This window comes from Pteropus medius, unplaced genomic scaffold, assembly GCF_902729225.1.
Source record: "Pteropus medius unplaced genomic scaffold, Ma_sr-lr_union100, whole genome shotgun sequence".
Taxonomy (NCBI): domain Eukaryota; kingdom Metazoa; phylum Chordata; class Mammalia; order Chiroptera; family Pteropodidae; genus Pteropus; species Pteropus medius.
In genome coordinates this window covers 24,147,888-24,162,437 of record NW_024349802.1, presented here as the reverse complement: position 1 = coordinate 24,162,437, position 14,550 = coordinate 24,147,888, and the positions used below count along the sequence as shown (strand labels likewise).

The 14,550-nt window shown below is 39.1% G+C and overlaps 1 protein-coding gene across 6 annotated transcripts in view; it reads right to left on the bottom strand.

Annotated features, from left to right (window-relative positions):
• SLC4A7 (solute carrier family 4 member 7) overlaps positions 1-3,563 on the bottom strand; it is a 96,879-nt gene extending 93,316 nt beyond the window's left edge. For 2 of the 6 annotated variants that reach the window (XM_039836717.1, XM_039836720.1), the window contains exon 1: positions 3,227-3,561. In XM_039836717.1, the coding sequence (XP_039692651.1) occupies positions 3,227-3,274 (48 nt within the window). In that variant the 5' untranslated portion in view covers positions 3,275-3,561. Of the gene's footprint in view, positions 1-3,214 lie in introns of all 6 variants that reach the window. The other 4 variants (XM_039836724.1, XM_039836722.1, XM_039836719.1 and 1 more) reach the window with 4 other exon arrangements.
• Positions 3,564-14,550: the final 10,987 nt, after the last annotated feature.

Genomic DNA, 14,550 nt, shown 5'->3' with positions numbered 1-14,550 from the left:
TTCCTCCAATACCAGGTTACTTGGGCTTTCGATTTTAACCTACTCAAGTAACAGGAGTCTAATGTAACAAAATACTCTTAATTTTCATAGCCTAAGCTCTCTTAGAAGAAAACCTGTGTACTTCCCAGTATCAATTACCAAACAAAACAATTCTTCAATCCAACTCAATTGTTCTACAATTTCATCTGCACAGATAACAGATTTGCTGTCTCTCCCTTTATTACAACTCTACAGATTGTGGCCCAGAGATACCAACTATAACGCAAAAACAAAAATCCCGAAATTATGCCTGGAGTGCATATTATCTCTAGAGCTATCAATACCTAACCACAGATCCCCAAATAGAATACTTACAGACCTACCAAAAAACTTTCTTGCCAATCACCACTGAACTCATACTAGGTTGTTAATATCTTTATTCTAATGACTGCTCTTTTTTAAAGTATTTCTAACAGACTCATGAAAATATTTTAATTGATGCTCACAACGGAAGCAAGAATGCAAATGCTATCCCTGTGTTCACTATACATGCCAAAATAAACTCAATAAGGTTAGGACTTTGGTCTACCTTGTTTGCCTATAACCCCAATGCCTGGCACCTAGTGGATTCTTAATACCATGAAATGAATGAAATCGTATAACAAAATTCATGAACAGCCCAAATATAACAGAACTGTGTTAAATCATGTACTGCTTAAAAGAACATTTGCAATATGTGGTGACAGAAAGAAATCTACTATGGGAGGTGAACACACAGTGTAAATATATATATATATATACATATATATATATGTACATATATATATAGTTAAAATGCACAGCTGAAACTGACTGGATTTCATTAACCAATGTCACCATAAAAAAATTAATTAATTAAAAAAAAAATTTGTTAAAACTTGGGAACCTTCTAAACAGTGCTATTTATTTTAACAGGATTTAACGGATACCAGACAATAAGACTGACAGTTCAAATCTATTTTAAGGGGGGCCTACATAAGTTTCTATAACAAAGCAAACAAAAGTTGCATTTTTTATATGACTTTTCTATCTCAAAGCTATGATCAATGAAAATTACAGAATTTTAGGGGAAAAAAAACTTTGAGCCTAAATTATGAAACAGATGGGCTCCAATTACAGAATATATAAACTGTCACCAATTTATTCAAAAACTTTTGCATAATTATATACCTAAGACAATATTTTATGAATTTTATTCTACATTTATTCTATTATGCTAAGGAGTTGGCTTGTGTTAAAGAAGTTCACTGATGAATCACAATCTTCCATTTTCATGACTGTCACTTAGGGGGAAAATCAGTGAAGAAAGATTTAACTGTCAATGTAAGTAGTTCTTCTCTTTCCAGTTTTCAAATTAGTGTTCTCTACTACTTAAACCAACAGTTTTCCTGTTTTCGTCCTATTTTTTAACTGTATAGTAGCTTACTGTATTTGATTTTTATTACTGATTTGTATGTTTACTCTAACCAAGTCGTACTCTCCCAAAGATTTGGGAGTCATACCTTTCCAAAGTGCTCCCCTGCCATGCCATTGATAACAGTGCTTGATAATTTTTGTCATTCGTCTCCCTCATCTGAATGTAAGTTCTATTAGAGTAGAGCTGGTTTTATCTTTGCTGAATATTACAGAATAGGTTCTAAGTGTTATTACAATGAATGAATGATTTGGAAGGCAATGACATTATCATGTGCTTCTTTGCTAGCTAAGTAGGCAATAATATTTGATAGTTTCTATCCAGCTTTATGGAAACTCAGATGCTCTTTACAGCTCTAAAGTGAAAACTTGCAAATAAATTTAAGAGCAAACAAGAGTATTTAATACACACAGAGAAGGTGCTAAAAAACATCAAAAATAGTTTATTAAAAAAGCACGCAATTACAGAAGATTCTTTTGGACAAGTTTCCAGTATTCCATTACCATCACTATGAATGATCTTTCCCAAAAACCACTGCTAAATGACTTCACTGTCTGGAGACTTTCTTCAGATTTTCCTCATGTTTTGAGAATTAATAAGTGAACATACTGAAATAATGAATAACTACTCTCGGGGTCTTACAATAATCTTTAAAAAGATGGGGGGCGAGGGGGAGGTTGTTAAGGAAAACGCTTTAATAAAAAAAAAACCACGTGAAAAGCAATTTTCCTGTTAGTTGTCAAAGACTGGAAAATTTTCACTGCAACCTCCCTCCTTTGCTGGTTATAGAGTAAGAAATGGAAGTCGGAAAATTTACTACACTTCATGCATTCTGAGTCAGGAACTACGAAGGAAGAAGAGACTCACAACTGTAGGGACACATGTATTCTACATGAAAGCAGGAAGTTCGTTTCTTGAGCATGGGCTGCCACTCCAGCATCCCAAATGGGAACCACGGCCTTTTGAAAGCCCACACTACTCCCCCTCTAATCCTGAAGCCAAAGCCGGCCTCACCGGGAAACGCGATTTTGCTCGGAGGATGAAAAAGAGGAACAGCAAGGAGGCTCCGGACACCTTACTCTTTCTACTTGGCCTGCGGCAGAAGGCTACTCCGGTTCTGGCCAAAAGAGGAGGCGGGCCAGGCAGAGTCAGCAGCGACTAGAAGCCTTGGCCTCGAAAGAAGGCGGCTAGTCCACGCGGCCGGAGAACTCACCGAACAAAGCACAGCGCGAACCGGGTGGGGAGACGGGAAAGAAGGGGACAGATTCACCCCAGCTCTTCACCACTGACTGGGGCAACTGACAGGTGGAGCTGTGCTCCTCCTTACTGGGAGAAGAAAGATGGGTTTTCGAGGGGCTTATGTGAACTCCAGCGCTAAGGCCACCGGAACTGAGACCCCGGCCGGGGAGAACGCCCGGGAATAAGGCAACGAGTGCTGCGGAGAGAAAGGAAGAGATGGTCGGGGTCAAGGGCAGGAGGACGGACCCTGCGGAGGTGCTGGGGTCTCGCCCCAGCGGTGGCGAAGATGCGTGTGGCGAGGATGCGCGTGGCGCGCTGCCGGCCGCCCCAGTCGGGCCTCCTCCGCACCGCCCCCTCGCACCCGCGCCCTGGGCAGCCACACAAAGGGGATGGCGAGGCGCACCGGCCGCGGGGCGGTGGAGGGGCGCCGGGCCCCGGACGTGGTGGCCGGACCGCGACGCATGCCGCACCTCCGCCTTTGTCTGTCTCGCTCTGCGCCCCCGCCCCCCAGCCGAGGAGGCCCGTCGCCCGCGGCGCCCTCACCCTGCTCGTTACCCGGGTGAGTAGAGGTCTCATCTGCTCGCCGGCCCCATCTGCCTCCATGGCCAGCCGGCCAGCCCGCGGCTACCACGACGGTGCTCCCAGCGCGGTCCTCCCGCCTCTGCCGCCGCCGCCGCCGCCGCCGCTGCCGCCGAGACCCGAGCGCGCGAGGGGAAACGAATGTGTGTCCGTGCGCGAGGTGCGCGCGCGAGGGGAGAGCCGGGTGCACGAGATGCAGGGCGCGCGTGTGCGCGCAGCGGTCGTGGCGCTGCCTCTCGCAGGACAGTGAGCCCGCGGCGTGGAACGTGGAGTGAGAACTGGGCGAGAGGCCGGACAAGGAGGGGGAGGAGGAGAGAGCCGCGTAGGGCCCCGGGGGGCGGGGCCGCGGACCGTGACGCGCGGAGCGCCCGGGCCCCGCCCCGACACGCCCTCCTCCCCGCCTCCTCGCTTCACGCCCCCTGCCAGTTTGGCCCCGCCAGCCTACTCAGCGCACCCGCGGGCCCCGCCGCGAGGCCACCCGGAGGCGAGGCGGGAGGGAGGCGGAACGGACATTTGTCCCAGCCAATCGGCGACTCGTAGAGTTGCGCACGAGCCCCTCCCTAACTCCCCCACGCCACCTCCTCTGGAGGCCCCGCCCCTCTTTGTAAAATCCTAACTGACCGTAGTTAAACGTCTAACTCGTTTTTCCGGTCGGAGGTTCCCCTAAATTCAGAGGTGGGGTGGAGGGTCACCACAACCCCCGGCTCCTAACCAATGTAAAGGCAGAAGGGAAGGAGGATGCCACCGTTTTCAAGGGCGCTCGCGGGAATCCCAAAGGAACTAACGGGTATTCAGGACTTCTGCAAGTTTTTTTCCCTCAGTTCAGTAGGCATGAACCCCAACTCCGGGCCTGTGAAGGAAGTACTCTTGATCAGGTGTCCTCGTGTGTTTGCCTCTTGACTAGGCACCACGGCGGGTCCCAGCACTCGAGTTCACCCTCTCGGGCACCTCTCAGATATCCACAATTCTAACGGGATGATGACGGTGCCTGCCGCACAGGCTATCTGTAAATGTGCCTGACACATAGCATTCTTGTTATAGGCATTATTGTTACCAGAGTTATGTTGCGTGTTTAAAAAAGATAACAAAAGGGTTAGTTGAGGAAGAGCTAAATCAGTTCTATGGAAGGAAACTATGACAGCGGATCTAGAGCTCATATCCTATTTATCTCCCATAGGATATTAATAAAGCCTTTGTCGGAAATATTAAAGGATGCTGGATGTCTCATTCCTGGTTTGGGTCCTAGTCCTCTTTTGTTTTCAATTCTCCAGAGAGTTACTTCGAGGCTGGCACACATTATTCACTGACTCGTATAAGAGCAGATGTATAACAGCTACCATTTAAAGAGGCCTATAATTAAAGGCTGTGACATTTTGCAAACATGCTTCATCGCTAATCTTCACAACACTACAAAATATTTTTTATTATCTTCACTTTACAGGTGAGGAAGCTGAAACTCACAAAGATAACTGATTTTAGGTCCTAGTTAGTGGAACTGCGCTTTCTATTGCACCATTCTAATGCCTCATTAAAGAAAGTTGAACAATAAGGATAAGGGAAGAAAAGATAAAACAAAAATGAAAGCAAAGAATATGGAGAAAAAGGAGAACTGAAATTTTTTTAAAACCCTGAAGTTGTTTAAGGAACCAATCATTCTGTTCATATCATCACTCTCTAAAGCGAATATGATTTATATTGAAGAGTTAGTACTGAGGTCTCTTACAATGCAGCTCCCCTATGGTGAAACTGTGATTAGTATATACAGAACACCCTCTATCCCCTTTCTCTGCTTTATTTTTCTATGCAGCATTTATCCTCTTATAACGTTCTATATATTTTATGCTTTATGATGTTTATTGTCTATATATACACACACACAAATGTAAGCTCCATGCGAGCAGCAATTGTTTTGTCTGTTTACTATTATATTCCTAGAACCCTAGAAGAGAGCTTGGCCCTAGTAAGGTCTCAGTACATGTGTTAAATGAATGAGTGTATTTGGAGGGGCGGAGAGGCCAACATCCTTTAGGACCTAAGAGCATTCTGGGAGAGGATGTGGCCAAAGTAGTAACAAGAGCAAAGTTAGGAGCCAAGACTGTTGTTGCCAGAGTTGAAACAGCTAAGTAGTCAATTTCAAGAACTTAAAAATATATGCTTGGGAGACTGCTTAGCAATGAGTTTCCCTTAATCCATTTTGTGAAAAGAAAAAAAAAATTAGCCCATGGTTTATTTAGTCCATAATTATTTTTTGAGTGACTTCTGTGTTGCCATACACCTTTCCACTCCTCAATTTATCCCAACTGCTAGAAAAATAATGTAATAAAGGTCTGAATTATAGAATTTATTACTCTCAATTGCCCACTTAATTCAGGCTCAGCCAGAGTTCATACTGAGGTGATGATTGTAGTGAGTAAAGAAGATAATGTGTTAAAATTGCTTTCATAGAAATGGAGATGGCTGTAAAATGTTCCAAGGTGCTGAAAGGCAAATTGTTCTCTTAAGTATTTTAAATATCCATCCAAAATGTAGCACAGGGAAACATTTGCTAAACAAAGGAAAATGTGAACCTAAGTTCATCACTAACAAAGAACTTGTAGCACCTAAAATTAATAACATTTAGCTGTATCCCAAATTCAGGACACTTCTTGGGTTTCTGGAACAGTAGGTAAAACTAGCAGGCACTTGGATACAACCTCTTGGCAAGATCTTTATCCTAAGAAGCAAATAATCTTCCTCCGGCAGTTCTCTATGAGCCACAGCATATTTTGTAAAGACAAATAGCAGCTTCTCTGTCATTTTGAAAAACCTGGAACCATCCTTAACCTTTAGCTCCTTTGACAAGTATGTATCTCTTCATTGCTCCTTCTAAGTCATAGCTGAAATTTAAATATTCCCGATTATCTGATCCTATAAAGAAAACCAAAATCCTTGGAACTGTGTTTACAAAAGCACCAGGGCAGCCTCAATGAGTGAAAGACAAAAGGAAAAGGATTGGGAAAAAAAAAAGTGTTGCTCTTTATTTCTGTAGGCTAAGCCAACAGAAAAAAAAAAAAATTTTAATCAAGAAAACGAAACAAAATAAACAAAAAACAGACTTGATCCCTGATCTCATAGAGTTCAGTGTGAAGAACTAATATATAAACAAATGCCAACAATGCAATGTGTACAGCAATACAGTCGTGGGAATCTTGATGAAAGAGAATGGGATGGCTTTTGCTAGGGGTTGAAGGGGATGGGGGCTGCCACCTGAGGGAAAGGGATATACACAAAGGTGTTTTAAAAAGCAGCAGAGAAATATAGTTGATTAAAACTGAGTCATGAATGATAATGGGATCACTTCATGGAATGGTGAGGGACACTGGGAAGAAAGGCGTTATAGGCAGAGGTAATGGCATCGATCAATGGCATCGATCTGAAGAAGCAGGATTGCCCAGTGGTGAAGCAGTCCCCGTACCCCCTACCTCTCTAGGCCTCCTACCCACCACCCACTGGAGGCAAACTGCCTGGGGCTTATTGCTTTTTTGCTAGTTGTGTCTTTATGCAAGTTACCTCACTTTACCAGCCTCCTTTTTGAAACTGTAAGTTGGGGGAAACAAAGGTACCTTCCTCATGGACTTGCAAATGAAGGTTAAAGGAGAGCGTCTAGCATGCTACCTAACATATAAGAAATACTCATTACTTGTTCATTATTATCATCTGGCTGGGAAACCATGAGATGGGAGAAAGATAGGCTCAAGCTCATACAGTGGGAATGGCCCTATATATCAGATTCCTAGGCACTTACATTCCCATTAGAATGAAAATTTCTCAAGTGCAGGGACTATATCTGCCTTGTCGCTGGGAACATTGTGGAGTTCCTGGCACATGGTGTCCACTTAAAAAATATTGAATGAATGAATAAATGAGTGAGTGCTAAGGAAATGGACTCTTTCCTACATACAATTGCAGACCCACCATCAGAGGGAAGTATTGTGACTATATTATACACATAGCCATGTTAAAATCGAATGGAAAGGAGAAATGCCAAGAGCAAAGAGATATGTTAGAACTGCACTGCTCAATATGGTGACTATTGAACACTTGAAATATGGTTAATATTAATTGAGATGCGCTGCAAATTTTAAAAAATTAACACATAAAAAGAATGTAATCTTGTTAATAATCTTATATTGATTACATGTTGAAATAATAAAATTTTGGATACTAGAACATTTTTAATTACATACATGGCTCACATTATATTCCTATTGGGTGGCCCTGGGCTACGAAACATGGACTAAGGCAATGACAAAGGAAATAGAAAATGTAAGTCAGATCTAAGAGATAGTTTGGAAGTAAAATTGATAGTGAATATAGTGATCCTGAGATACGCAAGCTGCAGGAAGAACAATCAAAGATGAGCCCATGTCCATGGACAGGCTGAATTTGATGTCCTCAGGGACATCCAGCTGGAGATGGATAAACTTGTCAGGAACTGAAACCTGAGCTCTGAGCTAGAGGTACATAGTCCAAGAAACTTATTTGTCTCTACTGAAGCAACAAAATCCCTAGGCCAGTGTCCTCCCAGACACTGAGGGGCTATTATTACTCGAGGAGTCATCCAGAGAGAGAAAAAGAAGGATGTAGATTACTAAAATCAAGCTAGCTGTGACACGAAGTCTATGTGCACATTTGCAATTCATCTACAACACAACACTGTCATCACCATTCCTCTGGGTACCTCTTCCATGATAGGGACACTTCTCCTTCAAGATTTAAAAAGCATTTTAAGGAAGAAAATATTTGCAAATGACGCATCTAACAGACTGTTATCCAAATTATACAAAGATGTCTTAAAATTCAACAATAAAACAATTTCAAAAATGAGTCAAAGACCTTAACAGATACCTCACCAAAGAAGATATACAGGTAGCAGTTAAGCATATGAAAAAATGCTCCACATCACATGTCATCAGAACAATACCAATTAAAACAACAATGAGATACCACTACACATTTATTAAAATGGCCAAAATCTGGAACGCTGTCAACACCGAATGCTGGCAAGTATGTGGAGCAACGAGAGCTCTCATTCATTGCTGGTGGGAATGCAAGGGGTTACAGCTACTTTAAAATATAGTTTGGGAGCTCCTTACAAAAATAAACATACTCTTACCATGAGACCCAGCAATTATGCTCCTGGGTATATGCCCAAAGGAGTTGAAAATTTTAGGTTCATACACAAATTTGCAATTATTTATATTTGCCAAAACTTGGAAACAACTGAGATGTCCTTCAGTAGGTGATCAGCTAAACTATGATACAACTAGACAATGAATATTATGCGTGAATGAGCACTAAAAAGAAATAAGCAATACTAAGTGAAAGAAGCCAACCTGAAAAGGCTACATACTGTAGGATTACAACTATATGACATTCTGGAAAAAACAAGACTATGAAGACAGTAAAAATTCAGTGGTTGCCAGGGATTGGGAGGCAGGATGAATAGGTGGAGCACAAAGGATCTTAAGGCAGTGAAAATATTCTGTATGAAACCATAAGTGATAGATACATGTCATTATACATTTGTCTAAACCCATAGTAGGCACAACACCAAGAGTGAACTATAAAGTAAACTATGGATTTTGGGTAATTATGTGTCATTGTAGGTTCATCGATTGTAACAATGTACAACTTTGGTGGGGGATGTTGATAATTGGGATGGCTATGCATGTGTGTGGGCACTTTCCCCTCAATTATGCTGTGAACCTAAAGCTGCCTTAAAAAATAAATTCTTAATAATAATAATAATAATAATAATAATAATAATAAAGCCTAAGGAATAAAGCTTAAGTTGGTGCTATAGGAAAAAATTAAAACATTTTAACCTTTCACTAATAAAAATCAGTGGGTAGAGTACATATGTTCAAGTATGCTCACTGAAACATTTGTGATAGAGAAAAAAAACTGGCAATAATCACACTTAAGTAAAATAGATTTTTTTATTATTCCAATAATATAAAGCATCACCTTAACTGAAAATACCAATATAATTTAGGCAAAGTATTTTCTTTGGTTTAAGTTACATAGATAATTTTATCAGTCATTCCCCATTACTTTATATGTATAGATACAAAGTCATTAAATTTGATATATTAATGGAGTGTCCTACTCCTGAGTATTTACCCAAGAGAAATGAAACTATATGCACAGGAAAAAATCCTATATGTGAAAGTTTATTGTAACTTTGTTCATAATAGCTGAACTAGAAACAATGATAATGTCCTTTAATGAGAAATATGGATAAATAAGAGTTACAGATATAGTGAGTGGATAAACAAATGGTGGTATATCCGTATAATGGAATACCAACCTACAGCAAAAAGGAAAACTATCGACACATAAAATGATGTAGACGAATCCAAAAATTAATTTTCCTAAAGTGAAAGAAGCAGCCTCAAGAGGCTAGGTTCTGTCCGATTCCATTTATATAACATTCTCGAGAAAAGCAAAAGAGACGGAAAACAAATTGACGGCTCCCAAAGTTTAGGGATGAGGATCGGGAACTGGTCTATTTCTTGATTGTGATGGTAGTTACAAAACTGTATGTATGCATTGACAAAACTCATTGACAAAACACTAAAAAGGATGAATTTTATGTAATATGTATATAAATAATACTTCAATAAACCGAACATAAAACAAAAAGAAACATACTATGTTATAAGCACACATTATAAACACACATACACATATGCACATATATTTTACAATCTGGGATTAGTGAATTGTTCTTTCATCAACCTTATTTTACATATTTATGATTATGTAGTTGGTCTGTGTTGTTCTTTAAAGAGTATATCACTGCATCCATAATAAAATGTTAATTTTAGAGCTTCAATTAACCCTTTTCAGTTATTTTGGTTTCTTATTAACACATACAAAACTATTCGTGTGTCTGTTTCTGAATTCTCTTATGTACATATATAATCAGAAGAAGCTACAATTATTGAAACTAAAGCCTGTAAGCACTGTCACAGTCAAATAACACAGCAAGTTAGGAAGGGTCTTAGAACTGAATTCTAGACTGCTAACACTCAGCTCATTGTGTCTTTAACAATGCTGATTTTTTTTCTGAGTCAGTTCAAAATTTTGGTCACCATCTATGTAGTTTGCTCAGGTATTGGCTGGAATACTGTAATCTACTGTTGAGTAATAAGTGGCAAGTGAGTGCAGAATAGTGTACATGGACACTTCGAGATGTACCAGCAAACTTATTTTAAAGACTGTTATGCGTTTTGAGTTAGGCAGTATTCTTTAAAAGTCAGAGTCCATTTTGGTCACACCTAGGTACACCTGTTTTGGTTGCTTTCCAAAGACTGTTCCTCTTAGTACTTGGGCTAGGAGGACATTGAAAGATCCTTCTTGATCCTTCTTTTTCTTCTCAGGACCACTTTTTATATATAGTGAAATTTAAACACACCTTTTTATGAAAAAGATCCCTTTGACCAGGTCCATGACTGAGACTACAGTGACTTTTGGAGAACTCATCTGAACCAAACGGGAAATCTAAAATCCCAAGGTCCCATTATGAGAAACATAGACAAAGATATAGTAGACTTTTAGGGAGACAGAGATGGAAGAAAACATTTCTCACCATGAAATTAAAATTCTCAAAGTGTTACCATGCATTAACATTAAAATAAATACTTGGATTGGTGTAGATTATCTTGGAATATTCATAATCATCCCATTTTAAGATCATCTAAAACTGACAGGACAAAGGAGGTAGGTTCTGCATGACCTTGGACACATCGTTTAATACCTATGGACTTCTGTTTCCTCATCTGTAAAATGGAGATAATTGAGGCCATAATCTCTTATCCCCAATTGCAGACTCCATAAATCTCTGAAACACTAATGTTCTTTTATAACTTTTGGCTACAAAAACCTAACGTAAACGGATATGGGACTATTCATACTCTTTATATCCTTCCTGTGATTATCCATATGTCTCATTACCAAAATATTAATGTAACTGATAACAGGATGTTGTCCCAGACCCTGCTGGGGTGTTTCATAACATATACAATATCCATTATATCATTTGTCTAAATTTTGAAAAATTCTGAAATCTGAAATATCTGGCCCTAAGGATTTCAAATAAAGAATCACAGACTTGTAATATCTGTTCTGTTTATTTCAAAGATGTTGTAAGGGCCAAGTAAGGTAATAGATAAGAAAACACTTGACAAAATGGATGCTGTACCTACTTTAACTATAGGTAGCCCTGGGGATTCTACTTTCTAGAACCTTTTCAGTGTGGAGGCTCTCTCCCCCTGTGTTAAAAGAAGCTTCCATTTTCTATTTGTCTTACAGCTTCTTTTCCTGTCTTACATCCATGCTGTTCCTCTCCTTAAGGATCTCTCTTAAAGTCAGCTCCCTATGATTAGGGGTTTGTTCCTACCCAGGGCCAGTCTTGGTATCTCTTGTTCTGTACCTTTTGTTAAACTCAAGATAGTAATGAATCACCAACAGAGAGTGAAGAGAAATCAGATCAAGTGGGAGCCTAAGCCCTTGAGGTGCTTCCAAATATTTTGTATACATCCTGGAAACTTTGTAATCTTCAGTGCTTGAAACCAGAAGCCAGGTATAGGGTACAACCTGTGCTTGTATGTGAAACAGTACATCTACTTTCCTTCTTTCCTTTCTCTCTCTCTCTCTCTCTCTCTCTCTCTCTCTCTCTCTCTCTCTCTCACACACACACACACACACACACAAGCAAGATAATCTCTAGTCTAGTCTATTCAAATAAATTATGGTTTCGTCCTCATACCAAGTGATTCATTTGGTAGGAATAGCAAATTCATCACATGTAACTATGCATGCTGACCCACATGACAACTGCACTTAAATATAATGTGTGTCCTTGTAACTTGGGGTCAACCAGGACTAAGCTTTCTTTTCACTTCTTTTTCATAGTTGAGGTCCATTGAGACATTATACACAATTCAAAGTTGAGAGCAGGGAGGGAAAGATGAAAAAGATATTTTACAAAGTATGAAGCTACAAACACCAGCATTTCATCTTGCCTTAAAGACAATCAGAAAAAGCACTGTGAATTGGAAATGTTTCCATCTGAAGACTGAGAATATATCCTCTGCAGATTGGAATACTAGTATTATTCACCAATGACTCACTAGCTGTATCTCCCCTTTAAATGCCAATTAACAATAGTGCTTATAATATGAGTAGAAATACTGACCACTGTTTCGGTCATAAGCTGTTCTTTGTATATAAAGATAGCATGACTACTCACCATCAGTAACACATGTTCTTTAGTAAAATAGCAGGGATAGGTTGATAAGGCTCTTTAAATGCCCAACCTATGATATTCGCTTGTGAAAATACATTGTCAGAGTTAGGAATACAAGTCTGGGACCACAGCACACAAGGAGGCTATTTGGCGCATCTATAAATCACATTCATTTCCTAGTGCTTATTGGTCCCAGTGGATCCATCTAGTCAAGATTAATGTCTAGCCTCTTTCTCTAAAGATACTCTCTGGGCCTAAATTGGTATAATCTTCCTGAAAAGTAATTTGGCAACATATATTAACAATCTCAAAAAAGAACATGTCCTTTAACCCAGCAATTTCATGACTAGGACTATCTTATGAGTCATAGATATCGACATAGACTTACATACAAAGGAGTTTATGCCAATGTTATGTATAAAAGTGAAAAATAAAAAACCATCTAAAATTGAAGCATTGAAAAAAATATTAAATAAATTTTTGCACATCCATTTGATGGTTTATAATGTACCCATCAAAAAGATACTCTAAATTTTAATGAAAAATGCTCATGTTATCAAGTTTTATTAAAAGATGTAGATAAAAATTTGCTATAGAGTATAATCCCAGTTATAATTATCAATCTATGAATGATCAACTGAAAGAAATACATTAAAATTAACAAAAAATGATTAAAAGGAAACAGACTAAAATGCTAACAGTTATTGCTAGATAGTAGAATTACAGATGATTTTTAAATTTTATTCTTTATAAGTTGCTACAAATTTCTACAATGACTAAATATTGAGAAAAAGATGTAAACAATATTTTAAGACAAAATTGTCTCAAGTACTGATGAAAAATTTTATGATGTTTTACAATAGTAATATTTCAAAGTTAAATACCACTTTTAAAAAGCCAAACAGATTGACAGTAACTAAAACTAAACAGTGTAATTACAGCATAAGGATATTCATAACCTGTTAAGAGCCATTGCTCTCATTGAGGCCAAGTGAAAAACTGAACGGGTTAAACTAAAGCCTGACATGAAGTCTGTTGAGAATGCCAGGGGGCTCCAAAAGGAGAAGAATGTTAAGTTGTTAAATGGTCTCAATGATATGTTTTCTGGATTAGAAACAGTACATATATTTTAACAAAGAGAAAGAAAAGTGCAGAAGTTTCTGAAGGTCTCCTGTATAGGAAACTAAACCCAGTAGAGTAGCCTATTGCCTAGCAACCTAATGAAGGTTTCATGAAGGTGGCATTTAAGTCCACAGGTCATCAGCACCAGCAAACACAAATTCAAATTGAAAGTTTTCTGCTAATTATGATAACAAATCTTCAAAGACCTGCTAAATAACCTTTCTTTAAAATGAAAGCTTCTAAGATTATTGCTTGATTGGAAGCTAGAGTCTTTATTTTTATTTTAAATTCTATTAGATTAGGGTTTCCCAAATTTACTTGTTCATAAGAATTAACTGGGGTACTTGTGAAATATATGGATTTTGCTAGAGATTATGGTTCAGCAGTTCAGGGATGGGGCCAAGGAATCCAAAATTTAATAAGATCCCTAGATGATTCTTATAACCAGCAAGTTTGAGAAACATTTTTTTTAAACTTTCACTTCCTTTCTAGCACTTCTTGCTAGTTCCAATTACATGGTGTCCTTACCTGTTTGATGACTTGTTTAATGTCTGACTCTACCATCAACCAATAAGTTTCATGAGAGCAGAGATGGTCTTTATTCATTCCTGCACCTCTAAGGACAAATATGGTATCTAGCACATGTGATCAGAAGCTGAGTAAATATTACTTGAATCATTCAATCAATCAAAATTTCTTTTGTTGTATCTAATAAGAGTCCAATTTAAGCCTGGATCATCCTCAAGATTATAGGAAAAGTCCCGCTTCTGGCAAGCACAATGTGAATATAAAACATGTTATACTCTAGCAGGGACCTTTTGCTACCTTAAGGAAAGTGCACATGCAAAACTAGAAGAGTATTGCAAAAGACGACACATTGTCT